Source organism: Xiphophorus hellerii, chromosome 4 (genome assembly GCF_003331165.1).
Source record: "Xiphophorus hellerii strain 12219 chromosome 4, Xiphophorus_hellerii-4.1, whole genome shotgun sequence".
Lineage (NCBI taxonomy): Eukaryota > Metazoa > Chordata > Actinopteri > Cyprinodontiformes > Poeciliidae > Xiphophorus > Xiphophorus hellerii.
Genome location: NC_045675.1, coordinates 15,768,146 through 15,791,460, shown reverse-complemented (window position 1 = coordinate 15,791,460; position 23,315 = coordinate 15,768,146). Strand labels below are relative to the sequence as shown.

At 37.0% G+C, this 23,315-nt stretch overlaps 1 protein-coding gene across 2 annotated transcripts; it reads left to right on the top strand.

Moving 5' to 3' along the window:
- Positions 1-354: 354 nt before the first annotated feature.
- On the top strand, positions 355-16,698 carry tradd (tnfrsf1a-associated via death domain). Of its 2 annotated transcripts, XR_004339128.1 has the most exons (6): positions 355-458; positions 10,434-10,587; positions 10,685-10,965; positions 11,792-11,939; positions 15,744-16,216; positions 16,679-16,698. XR_004339128.1 is itself a non-coding variant. In XM_032561620.1 (5 exons), the coding sequence occupies exons 2-5, from the start codon at positions 10,437-10,439 to the stop codon at positions 16,034-16,036; spliced, it is 873 nt and encodes a 290-aa protein (XP_032417511.1). In that variant the 5' UTR covers positions 355-458; positions 10,434-10,436; the 3' UTR covers positions 16,037-16,511. The 2 variants fall into 2 exon arrangements, 1 of the variants encoding a protein (XP_032417511.1); XM_032561620.1 differs by lacking the exon at positions 16,679-16,698 and having other exon boundaries at positions 15,744-16,511.
- The last annotated feature ends 6,617 nt before the right edge of the window (positions 16,699-23,315 follow it).

Here is a 23,315-nt window from a genome sequence, read left to right as displayed (position 1 = left end):
TTCCAGGAAATTAATAAAGACCCAAAGGTTATGCCTGGACTGTACAACTCTTTCCTTTCATAAGCAAATCGGACGGACAGGATGTAAGTGAAAGTTACAATGAGCAGCTTTTTAGCTCAGTGTTGCTGACACAAAACACGATCAAGCTAACAATTTTAACTCTCTCCTGTTGTGTTTAGCTCTTATTTAAAAGATTCTGCTTTATTTTTTATAATTATTTCATAATAAATGCTGACTGATTAGTTACTGGGTGTTTTGTCCTACATTAACTGGAGGGCGGACCGCCTTCTTCCTGTTGGCCACCGATTTTTTCTTCAACACCGTGCCGGGTTTAACCAATCACAGGCAAGCTCGCTTCCGCTCAGCCAATGAGAGGCCAGGAAGTCACTTCTATGTCAAAACAGTAATTTGTCAGGAGGAAGCACAGCCGAACAACATAAAAGTTTTTTTCTTTTTAGGTAAGTTTGCCCCCACAATAAGTTTTACCTTACACTTATCAGAAGAAGAGTTACTTAGAAGTCCCGCGAGTTTGTTTTTGTGTGTTTAAACTGCGCAGCAATAATTTAAAACGGTGAGATTTTTTTGTTACTTCTGCTGTGCGTAAGGTCTACTACTAGCATCTCCACTACAACGACGTCAACACAATGTTACAGAAACATAAAACTCAGTTTCTATCTCAGTCTGCACACAATTAACGACAAGGTTCAATTACTGATAAATAGTTACAATTTTTAACAAGTAACTAAGTTTTATTGTAACTTAAATCACATGTAGCTTTGGGTCCGCTGGTGTAGCACTGTGTTACATTCCTACACAAGCCTGTTGGTTAATCTCATACATTAACTCTGCATACAAGTTGTTTTGTAACAGCAATATGAAAAAGTAATATTGCTGTTCTAAAATACATTCTAAGACATTGTGTGTTCAAGTAAAATATAAAGTTAGCAGTAAAAACTATAATTCAATGATTAGTGTTAACATATTTATAGATATTATTAATGAAAGACATTGTGTTACTTACAAGTTTTAAAAAAAGCAAATATACCTTCACATTTATCGCAATACATCCACAAACATTAATGCGTTGAACTGTGACTTCATGTGACTGAAAAACCTAAAGTACAGCCCAACTCTGACATGACAAAAATTCTGCATTTTTAGAAGTTTTACACATTAAGTTATTAAACGTGTTTGTGTATTTCTGACCCCCTTTATTATTTTTAAAGAAGAAAAGCATTCCTGCAGCATGATGCTGCCACCAGCACGTTTCACGCCGGCATGATGTGTTTAGGTTGATTTAGTTTCCATCGCTACATCCATCAAGTTTAGTTTTGGTCTCATCTGACCAGAGCGTCTTTCTCCACGTCTTTGCCTAATTGTGTTGTGAATGCTTAATATATATTCTCACCTGAGCGCTGGCTGCCTTTCTAAACAATCGCCTCCTGTACAGGCCAGCCAGTTTTAGTGGATTATTGGTAGTTTGTAGTTGTAGTTGTTTTCATGGTTAGATGATTGATTGAATAGAGATGTTAAAATCTTGGGATAATGGCTGCACAATTTCTTGCAAATTTACCATTTATACTCAGCATCCATATAATAAAGTGCATGCACTGCACTGAAGATGAGCTAAAGATACTACAGATTCATGCTCCTTATTCCAATGTTACATTTGGTTGTGTTAGTCTGTTAATACAACAAAAATTGTGTAAGGAGGTCATGTCAATAAAAAAAAGTTTTCTTTTCTTTTTTGCTAAAAAAAATTGATGTAGCCAAAGGCAGCGGTTGCCATAAAATACTGTTGCTGAGATTAAAATAATGAATTAAATTGTTTTTCATTAACTGGACAGATTACTCACTATCTGGGGTTTGCAATTAATTCAAAGCAGAAAGGCATTAACACTGTATATTTGAATGTTTTTTTATTTATAGAAAAGCATATTGTGAAAGCAAAATTCACCAATATTATTGTATATCATGTTTTCTTGCTTTATAAACTAACCACACCTTAAAGTTGTTTTTTTTCAACTTTCTCCATGATTCTGTTTGCTCACTAATGTTCTCTAACAAACCGCTGAGGCCTTCACAAAACCTTTTCAGATTTTTATTTGCAGAAAATATTTTAACCTTTTGCAACCACTTTGCAATAACTTTGTGCTTATCAATTGAAATCTTAATAAAATGCAATGACGTTTGTGGTTTTAGCATGACAAAATGCAAAAATATTAAAGCGTATGGAATAGTTTTCTAATTATGAGGAAAAATCAACTCTCATGCATTAACTCAAACATCTCTATCTTCTTAGTTGTATACAGCCCAACTTGATCTTATTTAGTATTTGTAGTGTAAAGCTGTAAAATGTTAGTTTCCTCCTAAAGACGAATAATAACCAAGAAATACTCTATCCACACTGGAAATAATTATTTTTTTGTACAGAGAGCGATGCCTGCTACATGCAGTCAGTAAGCTGAAGTCCTGTAATCCTTCAGTATTATTTCCTGTTTCAACACAATGCCTCCCGTCTATATAGATTACAATAAACCATTTCAGGAGAAATGAACCAAATTATAATCTCTACAGTCTTATATCACAATGAGACATGTATTAAAAGGGAACAAACAAAGTTCAACAAGATAGTTGATAGAAGTCAAATTAAAACAAATAAAAAGTAAAGATAATTCATCATCATCTGTTCAGTCCAGCTTTGTATTTTCCTTCCATAACAATATGAAGATCGATTTTAATACATTGATTTTCTAAATTAGTTTTTTATTTTCAAGTGTGTACCTGCAGATATTTTCTTTGCCATTTTTGAAGGGGAGTTGTAGTTCAGTGCTGCCTCTGCACTGATAGTAAGGCTCGGTTAATGTCAAATCTGGAATAACTGGGTGGAAAACCCCCAGATTTATAAAGTTTAGTAAGAACATCTGGGAGAAGATAAGATGCTCGGCACACTGGTATCCAGAAACCCTGAAGTGAAAACTGAAGAGCGCATTAATTATTAATTAGATAATTCACTCGTCTACTCCCTTCACTTCCTGGCTTGTGCCACAGGGATATTTACTTTGACTGGGAGGTTCAGTTAAAGGGCCAGTTGACTGATGGCACAATGAGCTATGAGGATTTTCAGTTTTAGAACCGGCTAACTTTAAGGCTCTGAAATTATAACGTCAGACTATACCGTGTTTAAAATATGACAGAGGTAAAGTGTGTTTTTATTGGTTATATGATAAGACAAAGGTCCACTTTTACATAATTTCTACATCTAGGTATTAACGAGGGCGGAAAACCTTTTTCTCAATATTTAGCTGGACTGTTATTATGATACAATGTACCAGGGCAGTGGAATCACAACGTTTTCAGTACCTTTGTACTTGATAAGAACTATTTATTACATCTTTTTAAATGTGTGTCACAGCAATTATAGTCCCACAAGCACAAATAATGTTCTTGAAAACATTCCCATATGTAATGTGCTTCTTTAGTCATATAAAGAAGTGTGATATATATCACACAGTAACTATATTTTCAAATTTATTGCTGTTTATTGACACTTTCATTGCACAAACAGTGGAAAAAGTATTAAACTATCAAACCTGGCAGTAAGGGCGTTTTTTTTTTGTTTTTTTTTTAAACATTAATTGGAGTTTATTCTGACAACAATAAATGAAAATTCTTAGAAATGTATCACAATGAGTGGTAAATGGTATGATGAATGCCCATAAATAAAAATAAAGATTAAGGTGATGAAAAGGAGCCATTTTAAAGCTGAGCTTTTACCCTGAAATATAGGAAAAGATTGATATTATTATACTAACAAAGTAGGGATGCAGCCAACAATAATTTTAGTAATCGATTTATTCTGTCAATTAATTGGCACATCCTCCAGATTTTTTATTTAACCACTTAAACCTCTTTATATAATATTAGAAATACATAAAAATGAAAACAAACCATTTAATTCATTTTAAAATAAGAAAATAAACATTTTATTGCCTAAAATGGAATAAAAATGAAAGCTTGTTCATTTTTAGCAAAGGCTGCATTTATACATATGAAAGTTTTTTATCTTAAATGCAAAATGTATATATATTTTTAGACAGTTTTGGCTCAATTACTCGTTGTTCTTTCAGCAAGCTACCTTTATTATTCTCTATTCTCCAGTTAATGATTAATAGATTGCTAAATTAGTTGATTATTTCAATAATCGATTCAGCCCTATAATGAAGAATTAAATGGAGTTATAAATTTAATAGTAAACACCTACAGCTCTGGAAAAAGTTAAGAGACCACTGGTGGAATATTTTGTTATTCCACCAAATATTGATTTCTGAACTCTTCCCTAGTTAAAACATTAGTATTGTTTCTAAATGAATATAAACTTATTTTCTTTGGATTACGTGAGGTCTGAAAGCGCTGCATCTTTTTCATTATTTTGACCCTTTCTCTGCAAATAAATACAAAACTTTTACTTTGAATTTCAGAGACATGTTGTCAGTAGTTCATAGAATAAAAGAACAATGTTCATTTTACTCAAACATTTACCTAAAAAAGTAAAACTGATCTCATAAGGTCTCTTAATTTTTTCCACAGCTGCCCATTTAGCTGCCAAATATGACTTTCCCTCATTAATTACCTGGAACAATAGACGCAAGTTGTGTATTAGAAGCAGTGATTGTTGCTCCGGTTCCCTCTGCTGTCTGAGGAAGCTTCAGGAGTGATTACAGCTGTCTGAATGCCACCTGCTCTGTTAGAGCACTAAACACAGTGTGCTCCATGCAGCACCTCCAAACCTCAACACAACTATAACAACAACACTAATGGAAACATGCACACTGGCAGGAGTCCAACCGGTCTCCAGGGGCTCAGTTCGCCTCTGCATACGGAGAGAGAGCGCTTGATTAGACAATACCCTGCAGATGCTCTAATTAACCTCACCTGGCACGAATCCCTGAGCTAGTCCACTCACCTCCTCCTGCAGTGGAGCAAAAACCACACCCCACTATTGCACCGTGGTGTCAGTGTTTGCCTGCTCAGAGTGATTTATTACATATTACATGCTTAAAGGAGCAGGTTACTGCTAAAGTTAGCTCCAATAAGTCTGTATGGTTGACGTCTTTGACTATGACTTTCCTTTTTAGAACATTTAATAATAAGTATACACAACAATGTGTTTTCTAGCTGGTATCTGTTCTTCTGATGGTTTCTCCCACCTGAGTTGTGTGTCTCTGCAGCTGCTCCACAGTTACAACGAGCTTCATAGTTACTCTTTCTGACTACTTGTCTGGCCTGGGTCACCATAAGTCACCTTTTTCAGTGACTTCTGTAGTAAATTGCTTTCACTGGATTTCATTTATGGGTATCAGAGTAAAGTCGGGTGAACAAAAGCATTATTGGGTCAGGATGGAACTATCTGTTTATAGACTGTTGCATTTTTGCTAAGTTGTGACCGGCTCATTTTTAAAGGAGATCTATTTTGCAAAATAAACATTTTGCATCTTTTTGTCCTTCGCTACTGTCGCTACTTCTTCCAAAAACAGCCCAATCCCTTAAAAAAAGAAAACACCCAGACATTTTTTGGCAACAAGTTAATGTTTTTTGGTGTCTGGAAAATGAGTCGTTTCAAAATCATCCCGATTGTTGCGTCACAACCCACTGCCACTGTGTCGTTAACCAAACAAACTGGTTTTGGTCTCTGTACAAATGGCTGGTGGAAAAGACAAGTGTTTTGTTGTTGACTTAACATTTAGAAACCACTTGCTGCATTCATGTTTGTTGTGCAGGAGGCTCCATTTCTGCTTTTCAAAGATGTACGGTTGTATAATTGTGCATCTGTTTGTAGCCATTTCTGCTTGTGAGTGTAAACGTTGAGTTTTGGGTTTTAAAGTGACAAGAGGCCCTAAAGCAGCTCATTCAGAAATAGCTAGAATTAAAATCTAAAATCTCATTACCTAAGAATGATTTTGTGGAAAAAATGTAATGAACATGTTTTGTATAGGGCATAGTGTATGCCCTATACAAAACAACTTATTTGAGGAAGAATAATAAGCATTTTAAGCCTTTTTAGGGGATTTTGGCAAGTCATGTTTTTTATCTTCTTCTACAAAAATTTGTAAAGTGGCAGAAGAATATGGAATAATAAAAAAAATGTTTAAGTTTGAAGCTGTACTATTTTTAAAAATCCCACTTGCTGTGTTTTTTTTTGTTTTTTTTAAGTGAGGTTCAGATATTTGTAGCGGAAAGGCGCGGATGTTGCCAGATGCAGCTGTTGCTACACATGTGACTTCATTTCCGATGCCTGGCTCTGTCATGAGGGATGCTCTTGTTGGAAACATGCAGCCGCCTAACCCCTAGGAAACCTGAGGTCATCGTTGCTCTCCTCTGCAGCAACGCCAGGTGACAGGCAGGTCGCGTCAGTGCTAACTGAGGTCAGCACACTTGCAGTGGAGGGTTGAGTTGCTGCCTTCAGCATCCGTCCGTTCATTCTTTTCTATTTCTCTCTTTGTGATAACGTGGGAAATACTAATACAGCTTAATGTTCAGTTTTCTTTTAGAAAGGCCAGAGCTCTGCAGAATATTTGCGCTCTCACACACCCAGCTGTTGTCAAAACATGCAGCCTGGAGGCCAGTTTCCTCCTAAAGACTCCCAGCTTCTCTCTGAGGCACCGCCGTGTCCTTCATCTCACTGGAAAGCTCCTGTTTCAGTGTTGCAATCCCAAACAAGCTAAACACAGTATAGCATGTAGGCTGATAAAAATCAGCCTTTTCAAGATTCAAGCAACTACAGTTTTCTGCCCTTCTGGATGTAGGAAATGTTTATTTCCCTTTATTTTCTTTCCTACACTGCAAAAACAAAATCTTACCAAGTAGTTTTTGGCTAAATTTTAGTGAAAATATCTGAGTGCACTTAAAATAAGAAAAGATTTTACTTACAAGTACCTTTTCAGCATTATATGGGAGTTTGTTTTTAAGTCAGTAGTTTCTTAGTAGTTGATGAAAAAAGTACTAGCTATGAGGGAAGTAGCCTGCCAGTGGAACTAGACATTTTAAATGCGGGTTTCACAAATTTTCCAAATTTTGTAAATTAAGGAAATCGGGGCCAATTTCCTTAATTTTGGAAATCAGTCCTGATTTCTTTAATTTTGGGAGATTAGTGATTGATTATAATATATTCAGTCAATCACTTGAGTTATAAAACATATAATGCTAGATAACCATTATAGGTGGTAATCTACATATAATGTACATTATATTTACATATACATGTACATTGTATACAGTGTATATGTACACTGTCTACATATACAGTGTACATATACACTGTATATGTAGATAATAACATATAATGGTTACCTAGCATTATATGTGGTATTGTGTAATATTGTTCCACTTGCAGATTATTTGAGTTTTGTAGTAACTAGTTATACATACGCAGTTACATTTACTTGAGTAACTGTTTTTAAAAATGGTGTACCTTTATGAGTGTTTTTACTAAGTTGCACTTTTTACTTTTACTTGAGTAATTTTACTATGAAGTATCTCTACTCTTATTTGTGTCAAATTTCTGGATTTTTGACCCACTGAATGAAAAATGTTTTAACCAAAAATGTACCAGATACAGAGACACATCTGCAGTTTTTGTTAAAGTTTTCTAAGTTATTTCTTGAAAACAAGTGATTTGGAAAAAATATTTTCTGTTACTTCTATGAATTATTGTCATTTTTGTCCTTAAAATGCCAAAATTTCCACTGAACTTCATATTTTGATCCAACTTACGTCATTTTTAAATAGTAAATAATTGATCATTTGATCAGTTACTCAGTACTTGAGTAGACCAAATACTTTTTACTCTTACTTGAGTAGTTTCTTGGATGGCTACTTGTAGTAGTGCTACTCGTACTTTAGTACAATTTTTGGGTACTCTGCCCACCTCTGTTCACGTATATCTTGTACTTTTTCATCAATATTAAGGAGTTATTCACTTAAAATAAGCTCCCATATCTTACTGAAAGTTACTTGTAAGTTAGTTTTGTCTTATTTCAAGTGTAATAAGATATTTGAACTTGAATATGGGGGGAAAAAATACTTGGTAAGATCTTATGTTTCTTCAGTGTGACGTGAGTTTTCAGTCCATCCCAGTGCAGACGGTTATTAATCCCCATCAGAAAGCTTGATTGCTAATTTGTGAAAGTTTTCCCGGGTGACTCAAGCATTTTTGCCGTCGGATCGTCGGATGATCTGTCCAGGGAATCCTCGAGGTAACCTTTTGGCAGCGAAAGATAAGCGATACGTTTTAAGCTCCCAGCGGTCGTGTAATCCTCATGCAGCTCATGCAGCTGCTGAACTAATCTCGCAGTTTACTTTCAGAGTAGATAGTATCACATAAAACTACACACTGGCTAAGTTGTTAGACATTCTCCCAGATCTGGTTGCCAAGCATGCAGTGTATTAGTGAATTATGAGGAAATGCATTATAATCCAGCTCAGATGTTGCTGCTACATGCAGACGGCGCTGAGGGAGAGAGAGTTTGTTTGCAGTCTGCAGTGGTTCAGCCAGGGTACAAGAGTTAGACGTCGGAGGCTGGGGGGAGGGGAGCGATGAGATTATGAGTGTTTTTATGTAATGAGGGTTTTCAAAGGAGGCGGGGTTAAACAGAAAAGTTCAGGTGGGCTGGGTTCACAGCTGTTGGGTCCTAAGAGAGCGTCGGCATTTATTTTAGGTAGAGTTATGTGATGTGATTCTCCATCTTTAGAGGAAGAAATTAAAGAGGTATTAATTTAATGTTGATCACTGTGTAGCTCTGAATCTCATCTAATAATATTCACACAGCCAAATGATGAATTAATGACATAAAATACCAGTAGAATTGGGTCGTTACACTGGTAATGCACCAGTAAGATGTCCTCCTCCAGCTCAATAAATGCACCAGAACTTAAAGTCCTACTTTCTTCAGACTGAAAATGCATCAACATATTTTTGATTGAGACAATATGCATCAGATCAGCTTTTAATGAATCACTATTATCCTGTTTTGTTTTGTTTTTTTACAATGTTTTTATGATTTTGTTTGATTCCTATAAAGTGTCTGAGTATTTAGAAAAGCGCTATCCAAATTAGACATATTTCTTTCACATATAATCCAGAATAATTTTCTAACTCCTTTATTTTCTGTTGGATCTAAAATTGCCTCTGCCAAAGGTAAAGCTTATAAACACATCTTTTATCACCAGCTTCAGTTCAACTTCATTTCTGGATTAAAAGTTACGCCATTGAGTTTGTAACTGTCATCATTTTTGGAAAGAAAATAGTCCAAAATTATAAATGGCAGGTCAAACCTGAAAAAAAAAAAAAAAATTAGGAATTGATCAGGCAGTGAGAGGCTGATTGGTACGTCTCTAATTAACATTAATTTATTGATTCGTTTAGTGTTTCATCTGATAGATTATGTAGTGGCTTCGATTTCTGTGAAAATTTGATGCAATTATTCCATGAATAAATCTTCTAATTCCTGCTCTTCTTATTATATATATACTGTATATTTAAACATAATAGTTGGTTAATTTTTTCATCCATGTTAAGAACTTGATTTAGGAGCATCAGAGTAAAGGGGGCTGAGTACAAATGAAAGTCTCACTCAAAATGTTTGCTTTAATTTCAGAGTTGGAAATACTTCAGGACTGTAAATTGTGGCTGAAACGATTACGGTAACCGGATGAAGGAATTAGTGAATTGTGATGAATCGATTATTGAAATAATTGTTAAGAATTTAGTAGTCGATACTATTAAAGTACACAGACTTAATAAAGACCATTTGCTGAACAAACAACATATTCATAGCAGTAAACCGCACAAAAATTATATACATTTGTCTTTTAAAATAAAAAAATCTGTTGTCTGTAAATATATTTTACCCCAAACTACTAAAGTGGCACATGCTTAGCTTCACCCGGTTAACATTCAGTAAAAATATCTCTTATTAAGCATCTTTTGCTATTTAATTATTAATTAGTTAAAAAAACAGTCCGCATTGTCTTGATGCTACGTTGAGCAGAAACAGCTGAGTTTTTTACATGTTCATGTAATTATGTTTCCGCTGCAGCTGCATCTTTTCCTGCAAATAATCTGTCATACAATAAGGAAATTATGTTTTGTTGCATTTTTAGGAAATAAAATGGGTTTTTTTTCACTTAAAAAGGGAATTAAATTATTTATTTGCATTTTTCATGTACCGTATTTATAATATTGTATAAAAAGGCTTCATTGGATAAATAAAAAAACTCTGATTAATTGTCACAATAATCAATAGAATAACCAATTACTAAAATAGTTAGACCTACAGTAAATAGTTGGTGAAGATCCTCATTTTAGACTATTTTTTACCAGTTGATTTGTTTCCTGCTGTCTTCCTCTGAATGTCTAACCGTACTGTGTTCAGAAAATGGCGGACAAGACAGCGGATGGGGGAGCGTGGACGGGATGCGCCGTCATGTTCCTGCAGTCGCTCTTTCCTGGCGTGGACCTGCTCGCTCTGTACAAAGGCGAGCAGGGGAAGTTCATCATTTTCAAAGTCCTCAAGCTGACTCTGAGAGGTAAACCCATCAGCTGGGATCCACCAGGGACGATGCACAAACACAGGGAAGCTTTTCCAGGCTGTCGCATTAATTAATCAGTGTTTCCCTCGGCCAGATTCTGCGGGTGGTCTGGGGGGTTACGACATCCTAAAGGTCCATGATGCTGAGCCCTTCCTGGGGGTGGAGGTGAAATTTGTGGATGTGGCAGCATGTCAGCAGTTCCTGGAGAGCTACAGCTCCGGAGCCGTGCTCCAGTCCCTCAACCAGCACGCGTGCCGGCTGCTCGGCCTTCCCCAAGACTTCACCGTACGAACCCAGCTAAAGGCCGGGCCTCAGAACCTGGATCTGTGTCTGGACCAGCTGGCTGTCTGTCTGCAGCACATCCACCTTTCACAGGTTGGACCTTTCATTTATTTTCTTCATGTCAGTAGTTCAAGCTAATCCTGGGTAACAAGTCTAAGTACCGTAGGGCTGGACGACATGGCTGAAATACTTAAATAACAGTTTTATGTCATGTCAATAACTATTAATTCGTTTTAAGTACCTGAAGTACTGCCAAACTGGTGAGGTGACATTCCCTGTTTTATCCACAGTTTTCACTCCAGGCTGTTGTTTTTTTATTTTTTATTTTTAAGCAGTTATGAAGCACAGTGGTGAAACTTTAAACTGCTGCTGCGCTACTTACTCAGCAGGTTGTTGCTAGGTAACCATAGAAGGAATGAGTTGCTAGGTAACAAAAGAGTGAGTGAGCCAGTTGTTTAGCTGTCTGTGAGAGGTTGAGCTGCTAAAACCTTTCCTTTGCCTACATCTCCCAGAATGCTTTGCTGCTCTGGCTCCTAGTTCAGTGAAATAATTGAACATTCTATCAGCTGTATTATCAGAATCAGAATCTGAATTCCTTTTATTGTCATTGTGCACGAAAGAAGCACAACATTTTGAAAATAGCAACTTTTAAAGGCAAATAAAATAATTTAATAGAAATAATAATAATAATAAGTATATTTCAATAAATATGGTAGAAACAGAAGCAACTGGGATGTTAAGGGAGAATAAATATTGATCAGGTTTTAGATTGATTAGCTGTGTTCTGGTCAACAACAATTCTTGGTAGAAACTGTTTCTTAGTCTTAGAAAACGCCTCTCTGACCTGTTGCTGTTGACCACGTGTCTTTAGAGATGTATACATTGTCCAGCCCTAAGTGTAAGTGTTGATGTGTGTCAGCCGGAGCGCCTGCGTGACGAAGAGATCGATCATCTGGAGCAGCAGCTGCAGAGCCAGGCGCTGGGTCCAGCCCCGCAGACCCTCACGGTCACACAGGAAGAGTCTCCAGTCCCCAGCAACTGCTTCAAGTTTCAGAACAGAGTGTTTGGTGAGTAAAGGCAACACCTTCAGCTTTCCTGCCCTGTCTGAAGGCGTCTGGATTCTTGATTAAACAAGGAGGGGTGTGGAAAGGGAAAATATTTTAATGTTGTATCCATCCATCTGGAGCTGAAATGGTTAATCTGATTCATTGTGATGAATTGATTGTTGAAAAACTCGTCAACTGATTCTAATTTTGTGATTGATTAGTTGTTAACTGGAGTGTGAAGACTCGAAAAAAGGTGATTTGCTGAAAGTACATCACAATCCAGAGTAGTAATTAAGTTTAAACTATACAAACAATGTAAACATTTTTTTATATAAGATTAAAAAAAAACATTTTTGTGTGTAAATATGTTCGACCCAGAACTCCTAGCTTAATTTTAGCCCCACCTGGTTCAAATTACATAAAAAAACACAAAAGAAAAATCTCCTATTGGGCTCCTTTTACTATCCAGTTATTAATTGGTTAATCCAATAAATAATTACCAGACCAGCTCAAAATTATATTGATTGTAAGTCAAACTTTTCATGTGTTTGAGCTTGAATTATTTTTTAGCTGCAGATGCATCATTTGCATACACTTAAGGATTCTTATAGAATTGGATTTTAGGCAATAAAATGTTTATTTTTGTATTTTTTTAAAATTTAATTATTTCTTTACTTATATTTTTTAATGTATGTCTAATGTATAGAAAAGCAGAATTGGTGAAATGAAAAATCTGCAGAATGTGACAGTTTTTATACAACAAATCAATTAATCATCAAAATAATCAATAGTTGCAGTTCTCCATCCATCCATCCATCCATCTATCCATCTATCCATCCATCCATCCATCCATTCATTCATTCATTCATTCATTCATTCATTCATTCATTCATTCATTGAATAAGTAGTTTGTCTATCACAGGACCAATTTTCTCCAGTAAAATAAAACTTTCCTTTTGAGGAAAAAATAACTTAAAATGGTTTGATTAATATATTTTCTCTGAAATCTTTGAAGAACCACCATTTTGTTTATATATATATATTTTTTATTTTACAAAAACAAACATAAAACCTTTTCAAAACCGGGATGGATTCATTTTCTTCTATTGGATGTTGATGTTTGTGGGAAATAATGTAAAAAAAAGCACTTAGTTTCCAACGTAATGACCAGAAAAAAATACTATCACTGATGCTTTTAGTGTCATTTTATTGTGGAAATTCAATGCAGGAATTATTGCATGAAAAAAATTAAAAGCTGATAAAATCTGCATTTTATTATTGGATCCGTGTTTTTAAGAAATGGTTGATTCTGCACATTTCTTAGGCAAATTATGAAGAGCCATTGTGGAAGGTCCAAAGAGTTGCAGATTTATTCACATTTCTGTATATCCACTCTCTGCTTTTGCTCTTTTCTTATTGAAAGTCTTATTACTGTGATCATATCTGCAACAAATTCATTGTCAGGTTTTTCAGTAATTATGTTAATATTACGTTTTAGTTGATTGAAAACTCAAAAAATCTGGAAAATCTATGAAAACTGTTAATTTTTTTTTTTTTACTTTTCACTACTATCCAGTGTGTCAGAGTTGGTTTTGATCTCCCTCTGGGAGCTTCATTATGTGTCTCCATTTCCCAAACTAACTTCCTAGAACGCAACAAACTGTTGGGTTTAGGTTTCCTGAACGACGGCCACCATTTTTGATTAAATATTGAGTTTGGTGCCGTTTCCAGCTGACTCTAATCCATCTGATTTCTACCTGTCTGTGGCGAGAGATTAGTTGAAACAGACAAAATGTGCTGTTCATGTTTGGGTTGATTTCATAGTGGCTCACCCGAATTTCACATGTAGCTTACCTTTAAGCCTTGGGATGTTACATAAAACATGACTCCCCATTAGAAATAAAAATCATTGAGTTTGTTTTCTTCTGCAACTTCCTAATGGACGTGGATGCTCTTATTTTGTAAGATAAAAAATCTATCTAAAATGCATTTCATTATTACCGACACCCAGTGACTCACAGACAGTGTCAGCTTCACCTCCACCATCTCTCAGCTCTTTCAGCTGGTTGTTTTGCTTTTGGCTTGCAGGCCTGCAGCTACTTGTTTGATTTGTTTTCTCATAAGAGTTAATTGCAGCTGCTCTCCTCTGAGCACCGACTGCTCCGCTCCAAACAGACCCATAGCCTCTAGCTGGTGAACACAGGCTACCACAATGTTGTGCTTCGCAGATTTTGCAACTTTAGTTTTTGTTCAAAGAAGAGGTGCATATTGATTTTCTGTGTATTTTATTTTGCCCTGGTATTACATAAAGTCATGAGTAAAGGCGTTAAAAGGGTGCAGCTGAAACTACAGTATCTATCCATTGAGCAGACTTTAGCTATAAAGTGGAGCAGAAGTCTTCTTGCTTTAGCCATAAAATCACTATTCAGGATGTTGCAGCTCAAATAACAGTTTTCTGGATCATCAGAAACTTCAAGGCTGCAGATTCATTTGCAAGAAGGAGCTTCAGAGAGTCCAACAAGCACCTGGATGCACTAACTGAGGAGGATTTTACAGAATGATGCTCAAGTTTGGCAGTAAGAAACCCAGTGAAGCCAAGAAACGGAGAGAAATTCAGCAGCAGGAGGACAGAGGCTGGAGCAAAGTGATTTTCTCTGATGACTCATCCTGATTGTTTGGGACATCTGGGAAATCATTTAATGGGAGAGCAAAAGATGAGATCTACCGCAGTCCATGTGCGGTTGCATCTCATTCAAGGAAGTGGGCTTGTTAACACTTAACACAAGAAGAGTCGAGTGAATCAAGAGTGATATAAAAACCTCCATGAAAAGCAACCTTTTATATCAACATAGGCTCTGTTTGGTGATCATCTGTGTATTTGCTAGCATGACAGAGCATCGCGCCACATGAAAAACATGATAATGAGTGGCTGAAAGATATTATTAACTATATAGTATATTAAGAAATATTGAGTCAGTACTTAAGCCAGCTATATTTGGTCCTAAAAACCTTTTAAACCTATGATCTGCTTTTAAATTGTTTACCTGTACATTAGAGAAACATGTGAAATGCTAACCATCTAACAACACATGTGTTAATGACAAAACCTTTTACTAAACGCCTGGAGGTGAGCAGACTGAGCAGCTGACTGCTTGGAGGACTTCATGCTTGGATCTGGATAAATATCTCACAGTCCTGAACCATTTTTTATTTTATTATTGAAAAGCTATAGATCACTTCTTTCAAGATATCATTACCTAAAATGCAATAATATAGTTTCAAAGTTGTAGCAAAGGACCTAAACATGTGAAAAGTTCAGCCATTTCTGCTCGACTTGACATCTATACAGTGTATTAGGGCTGATATGTTGATTTATTTTAATTGAACAGCAAAAAGTGGTAAATAGGATTTTTTTTTAGACAGAATTCGAACCAGATGAAGCTTAAACTATTTACAGACAAAATGTTTTATTTTGTCTTGAATGCAAAACATTTATTTTTTGCATAATTTTGGCTTAGTTACTGCTGTGATAAGTTGTTCTTTCAGCAAATTACATTTTTTAGTCTGTATTCTCCAGCTATTGATTAATCAATTACTAAATTGAGACATGGTGACTAATTGTTTCAGCCCTACTTGAAGCATTTTAACATAATGTAACAGATGCACAGCAATGCTACCCTCTTATGAAATAGAAATTTTAATTTGTAAAGTATTCTGGGAAAAGTTTGATGTTTACATAATCATGCTAAGTAGAATTTACATTAATGTTTCCCCCCCCCCCCCCCCCCCCTCTCTCTCTTGGCGTTTCATCTTTTGGATCACCAGAGGACCGAGTGCTGACACCGGCAGATGTTCAGAGCTTCTCGAACGGAGTGGGCCGTCAGTGGAAACATGTAGGGAGGGCCCTGGGGAAGAGCTGTCGTGCTCTGAAGGGCCCCGCCATTGACAACCTGGCCTACGAGTACGAGAGAGAAGGGCTGTATGAGCAAGCCTATCAGCTGCTGAGCCGCTTCATTCAGGCGGAGGGGAGGGCGGCCAAGCTGAGCCGACTGGTCAGAGCTCTGGAGGACAGCAAACTCACCAGCCTGGCTGAAAACATGCTGGGCATGCAGCCCTGAGAGTAACTCTGTGTGCGAGTTTTAAGAGCCAAACTGAGGGCCGGGCTCCTCTGTGGGAGTGGAAACGTTCTCCTGCCGCTTCTATCCATTCAGAGTAGCTGTCCCCGACTTTCCTCATGTTTGAATCAGAACCAAGTGTGTGTGAATTCACAGTTTATGTATGTGTGTGTGTGTGTGTGTGTGAGAGAGGAAGAGATTCAGATCAACATTTGTAATCTTTTGTTTATTTGAAGTAATCTGTCATCACTGTTAAAAGAAAATGCAATCTGGAGTTTAATACACTGTGTGAACCATTTTTATTATGTGTTACAGATCGAACCTGTTGGGTCCGGCTTCTAGTAATGACGCAACCGAAGGATGTTGATTTTTTTTTTTTTTTTCTTCGATAAAATGGGTTCTAGCAAATTAAATGGTTGTGGAAAGAAGGCTTATGTTTCTGTTTGATGCATTAGTGTAATTAAAACTGAAAACACAATTTTGTCTAAATTCCCTCAGGTGTAATTTGGTGTTAATCCTCCCCCTGTTCGCCGCCATCACTCGGTCACTCACACGTGCACGTTCTGCGTACGACTGAATTAGTGATTGCCGATGTTGCTGCTGAATGTGTGTGTATGTGGGTGTTTGAATCTCACTGTGGCCGAGGTGTGTGTGTGTGTGTGTGTATCTTACCATGCCGACCATAGATCAGATGGACGAACAGGGTTGGCTTCAACCCCCTCTACTCTTCCTCGCTTCCTTCTCTGCTTGACCGTCAAATCCAGATGTGATGGGTGGATTAGAAGCTTTTATCACGCACACTTTTTACAGCTTTATGGTATGGACACAAACATGGACACCCCGTCATTGGAAGTAACTAGATTGTTTTAGAAATAGTGAGAATCCTGATCTTCTTAAAGAATGCACCAAAAGATACTGAGGAGATGGACAGAGCTGAAAAGAGAAAAAACTGAAGAAACATGAAGAGAGAAACGGGAGCAGACAACAGCGCAAGAGAGACAAAAAACCTGGAGAGCTGAAGAAGCAAAACTGAAGTCAGCTGAAAAGAGAGACAGAGCTGAAGACAACTAAAGAGAAAAAACTGGAGAGCTGAGAGACAGAGGTGAAGACAATTAAAGAGAGAAAAAACTGAAGACAGGTGAAGAGAGATGCAGAGCTGAAAATGTTTTATTTGGAGCCCAGTGGAGGAAGGGGAGCGTGCAAGAATTGTTTTAAAGAAAACCATAAAACCTACAGCAATGATACTTATATTCCCTCAAAGCAGGCGCTTGATTTTGATGCGTAAATTATTTCTATAGAGTGTAATTTGTACAAACAACAACATTTTGTTTGTGAAAAATCAAATTTGAAAAAGCTTCAGTTACAGTAACACACGGTGGCAGTTTGCATTACACTGTAAAACGGAAAACGTCCAAAAACTGACATAAAACTGAAATTGTGATTTTTTATTTTTTTTTCAAACAATCCATAAGAGATATCAAAAAGCTAAATTGTTTGAAAATAGCTAAATGCCTTGTGACTTGTTTAGCACATACAGGTGCACCTAAATAAGTATATAAAGGCAATTGAAAGGTTTATCATGTCAGTAATTGTACAGTACATTGGTGCAGTATTCTATGCATATCATGTACTGTAATAAACCTACTTTTTCAGTCAGCTCAAATAAATGCAAACTTTATTTTATTTATCTTGTACGACATTAGAATAGCAGTGATAAATGCCTACATTGTATCATTGTGTAATATAGATGAGTTTCTTTTTTTAAATATTAGCTTTTCAATATTTTAATTCATTGCAATGTACTTTATATTTTTAGATACTTTAGCTGTACAGCACTTATAAAATTACAACTTTAAATATAGTAATTTGCTGCTATTTAATTTGTAATATATATTTGATTTTAACGGATAATCAGATATAATTGAGAATCAACAGTCTCTGATTATAATATTTACTTTTTAATGTTACATTGTAGTATCTCAGCCCCTGTTACTCCACATAGCATCAGCCGAATTAACACCCACCAGTATCTTAAATTTTACGTCCCCAGTACGTGGATTTCCTGCCATATTATTGACGTAATTAAAGGTTCATTTGGTGCACCGTGTCCCCCACCGGGTGTTTTTCAGACCTACTTATGTTGTTGACACGATTAAACGTCACCCAGGTGCCGGAGAAAAGAGGACAAGTAACGGCAGTCGAGTTGGGACATTTCAGTTCCACAACAGCGACACGATTTCCACCAATGACACCAGACCACGAAGCGACACTTGCCACTTCAATATTTCTGTCATTTTTAACAACCTTTCATCGGACGTGATTAGAGCCCGGCGGCTCTGACGTAAACCAGATTGTTAGGTGAGTCTCGCGCGGACAGTTTTGTATATGGCAGGCCAATTTATCATATAAATATTCAGCGCAAACATCCATAATTCAGTTTTTCTTGTAGAAAAAAAAAAAAAAAAAAACTTTCCAAAAATCCAGTTTACGTCACAATACTGTTACTTTGTAAGACAAAAGCCACTCTGGACATCTGGACGTCCCGCCATTGGAATTTCAAAACGGCCGCTTTTTAATGAGTTGAAAACATTTAAAATAAAAATAAAAAATACTGTTTTCGACCTTCTGTTTGGAATGAAAATATAAGCTTCAAAAGTGGAAATGTTATTCAGATGGATTTAACTTCCCTAGTTAACTGGTTAACTGGTCTACACTGTAAAAAAAGTCAGTAAATTTACGGTAAAAAACTGTAAAAAACCAACAGTTTTTGACCGTCGTATCCAAAAACATTGCATTACCGTAGAAATTACATGGAACTACCGTAAGTCGAAACTGCAAAGAAAGTCAGTAAATTTACGGTAAAAAATTGTAAAATGCCAGCAGTTACTGACCAGAATATTCACAGCATTATACTGCCGTAGAAAATACATGGCATTATCATAACTGAATAAACATATATCCTAAATAATTGTGACAGTCACGAATGTAGAAAATACAGAAATATAGTGTAAAAATATAAGTAATTGTAAAGTTCTTAAAAAATTGTAATATTGCCAGCAGTTAATTACCCTAAACTTAACAGTAGCAATCAGCCAAAATTACAAATTTTGCTGATGTTTAGATCTACAATGTAAAAGCGTAAACAAGACTGCAAAATAATTTTTTACAAAGAACAGAATGCTGGTGTGATATTTTGGTTTCTTTTTTAATAATGCCTTTAATACACCAAACTGAAATCTCAGCAGTAGACCAGGCATCGATCTGGCGATCCACCGATTGCAAAGCAAACTCCTACAGCCAACGCCACCATCATTTATGAGAGCATTTGATCATTAACATTAAGAGAACTGTATGTTAGCCCCTCTTGCTTGAATGAAGCTGAAGTTGGTTTCCAATTGCTGCTTCCAATTTGGGAAATGGCTAAAGGGCAATTCCACCTAATTTTTCACTGCAATCAGCATCTTTAATTTACTCTAGCTAAAAAACTACAACACCTAGACTCTTCAAATCTGGACTAGATTATTCTCAACTCATATCAGAATATTTAGAACCAAGTGTGGGATTTGTAAAACCTTTATCTGATTTGTGAAACTTCAATAAAGAACAATTCTAGTGTTATCCAAAATCATACAAGTTGTAAAGTCACCCATCATTGAAGTTTCACAAATCCCACACTTGGTTTTAAATATTGTGCTATTAGTAGAGAATAGTCTAGAGCAGGGGTCCCCAAACTTTTTCCTGCGAGGGCCACATAGCTGTTCCTTTCTCTGCTCGGGGGCCGGTCTTAGTTTTTGGAGAAAGATACCTTAGAAACTTATTGTCGGCGGGGGGGGGGGGGGGGCTGTTCTGTCTTTGAAACTGTCGACGGGGGGGGGGGGGGGGGGGGGGGGGGTTGCTGACTACGACACATTCGCGGTCGCTTTTAGATAGATTTTTACCCAGAATGGAAATGGAAAAAACCGTGAGTGAAACGGTGACTGGGACTGACTAGTATATATTTGAGGGAAAGTTAGTTTAACATCTGCTCAAGAGCCCCCTGGTGGTTGAAGAGAAATCCACAAACCAGAAAATACAATATATGAAAAAATACACTGAATGCTCTCTGGTATGAGGAGGCGGGCCAGATCCGGCATTGCCAGACCAAATGACGCAGGCCGTAGTTTGGGGACCCCTGGTCTAGAGAGTTTTTCATTTTGTTATTGTGATAAATAGTAGGGTTTACAGTAAATGGAGACTGTTATTTGTCATGTAAACAAATAATTATCTAGTTTGCATTGCTGCTTGATCCTTCAGCATCAGCAGCAAGATTCTTTTAACTCTGTTCCTGTAGTGGTGTCCTGAACTCAACACAGTAAAGTCACTGTGCTAACTAAGGTTGCTAACTAGGGTGCTGAGAGCCCAGTAGGCCTGGTCCTTGTCAAGATGCTGCTACTGTCTTTGAAATCAAATTTCTGCTATTTTTGCACGTTCAGGAGGAGAAGGGCAACACATCACAGGTGAGTCCCTTTCACGGTTTCAACTGAAGTTAGCTAACTTTAACCAACTGACAAAGAAATGTGTAGTTTCTGAGCCATGCTGTTTATGTACATGCACTGCAGCTAGATATTTTTACTATATGGAACATTTAATCTTCACAGATGCAACACTTCCATTAATGTTTCTGTAGGAACGGCTGCATAGATTATATTTCTGGTCTACTTCAGACTACATGTGCTTAAAGTTATTGTTAATGGCAGAAGCAACTTTTTCCAAGTTTGGTTCAATAATTAATTTGAATTACTTTGAGTGTGAAATGTTCATGCATGCAAGTTAAATCTCTGAAGAACATGTTAGCTTTTGTTTCAATATTTTGGTAATACTTAGAAGTATAAAGCTTGGCATCAGAGATATTATTTAATATTTTCCTTTGACCTCTTGACTCTCACACCCAAAATACTTGCACTAAAGTCACTGGGTCCATGACAGTTGAAGGATTTGAAGATAAGAGAATTTAAATATTAATATTTTACAGCTTTTCTCAGTTTGGGTGCATCTCTCAGAACAGAATTGAAATTCTTAAAACTACCTGTTCAATCTTCAAATTACTGTGTCACTTCTGCACATCAAAACAATTAGTTTTGCAAGTTTTGCTTTTGTACATCATGTAGCTGGTTATGTACACTTCTATGCTTTTATAATTGTAATTTGCTTTTATCGTCTTGATCAAAATATGTTAACCCTCCTGTTGTCCTCGGGTCAAAATGACCCGCCACTGTGTTAAACCCCCCCCCCCCCAAAAAATCCCCTAAATGTAATTTTTTTAACTTGAGATTTTAAGACTTTTCCTAGATTGGCCCAGACAATAGAAAAAGTTCAGTGTTGCTTTTATTCTCATTTCCATGTAAGCTGTACAAAAAAAGGTACAAAGATGGTCTTCAGGTCAAAATGACCCGTGAGGCAAATGGAGTTGAAATCAAGGTCACAGAGTTATTTACAAACCATAAAATGTTACAAAGTTTTAGTTGTGTCTCAGATCAATCAGTAGCAGAAGTGAGCAGAGAGTGGAAGGCCAATTTTCCGAGCCACAATGCCAGTCAAACTCTTTCACACCTACTCAAGACTGATGCGATTTGATGACCGTGAATCAAGACCAGCAAGACGTATGACAGACAAACTTGCAGCCATAAGAGAGGTATGGGACAAGTGGGTGGAGCGGTTGCCCTACCTCTACAATCCAGAGCCTGATGTAACAGTGGATGAGCAACTGGTTCCATTTAGAGGTAATCTGTTTTCATATTTGTAATAAAAGTGATTTTCACTATTGATTTCTTTGACTGTTTTCTGTGACACTGATACTAATCACTGATGCTAATGTCTTTTGTCCAAAGGTTGTTGTCCTTTCCGGCAGTATATGCCCAGCAAGCCAGCAAAATATGGGATCAAGTCATGGGTGGCTTCTGAATCAAGCTATGCTTGGAAAATGCAAGTCTATACTGGGAAGTCAACCAGTGGATGCCCAGAGAAGAACCAGGGGTTGCGAGTTGTGCTTGATGTGACAGAGGGACTGAGGGGTCACAATGTGACATGTGACAATTTCTTCAACTCTTATGAACTCGGACAGCAGCTCCTGAAGAGGAAGATCACCATGGTTGGTACAGTTCAAAAGAACAAGCCTGAGCTCCCACCTGCACTGCTTGGGTCAAAGGAGAGAGAGGTCTTCTCCTCAAAGTTTGCCTTCACACCCACCACCACTCTAGTTTCCTACCTCCCAAAGAAAAACAAGAATGTAGTTCTTCTGAGCACACTGCACAAAGACGGCGACATTAGTGACCGTGAGGACAGGAAGCCAATCATCATCCTGGAATAAAACCGAAACAAAGGAGGTGTGGACAACCTAGATAAGGTGATTGGAGCATATAGCTGCAGAAGAATGACTGCCCGCTGGCCCCTGGTCATCTTCCACAACATCATTGATGTGTCCTCCTACAATGCCTTTGTGATTTGGATAGAGATCAACCCAACCTGGATGTCTCATAAGCACAACAAGAAGAGGGTGTTCCTGGAGCAGCTAGGAAAGGCACTTGTAACTCCACTCATTGAAAGAAGGAAGCATGTCCCCCACACAGAAGCCTCAGCAGCAGTTGTGAAAGCTATTCAGAGTGCAGCAGCTCCTGATCAACCTGAGGATCCATCTACCACAGCCACTTCCTCAGCTAAGCCAAGTAAGAGGAAGAGATGTCAGTTCTGCCCTCAGACTGTAAAACACATACTGTGTGCTGCAGGTGTAAGAAATATATCTGCAAAGGCTGTGCACTTGCATACTGCCCTACATGTGCCAATTAGTTGAATGGGTTATGTTATTTTTCATATTTTTGTATTGTACATCCTCTTGTTCACTGGAGAAAAGTAAAAGAAAATTAGTCACTGTGATGAATAAAAATGCATTCGAAACTCATTTTGCACATTTTTTTTCTTAAGCTATAGAAATTCAAGTGGAGAGGGAAAAGTCAAGTATTCACACATTTTGTGGTGAGTGACAATATACAAGATAGAATTTGGTGTTTAAAATTCAATTAAGCTGCTTATATTGGGGGTTTATTGAAGACGGGTCATTTTGACCCGGAGGATAAAGGGTGTATACAGAAAATGAGGACAACAGGACAACAACGTGTCTGTGTTGAATTCTCAACTTCCAAAATAGCATCAGTTCATTGTGTAAGTCTTAACATGCATAAGTCTTAAAGTTGTCATAATGTGAATCATATATTAATTAATTTATATTCTATTATTTTCTAAATCTGTC

Coding starts and splice junctions, on each gene's coding strand:
- tradd (XM_032561620.1), top strand. CDS start 10,437: ATGGCGGACAAGACAGCGGATGGGGGAGCGTGGACGGGATGCGCCGTC. Junction 10,966..11,791: donor AGCACATCCACCTTTCACAG/GTTGGACCTTTC, acceptor GATGTGTGTCAG/CCGGAGCGCCTGCGTGACGA. Junction 11,940..15,743: donor GTTTCAGAACAGAGTGTTTG/GTGAGTAAAGGC, acceptor TTGGATCACCAG/AGGACCGAGTGCTGACACCG.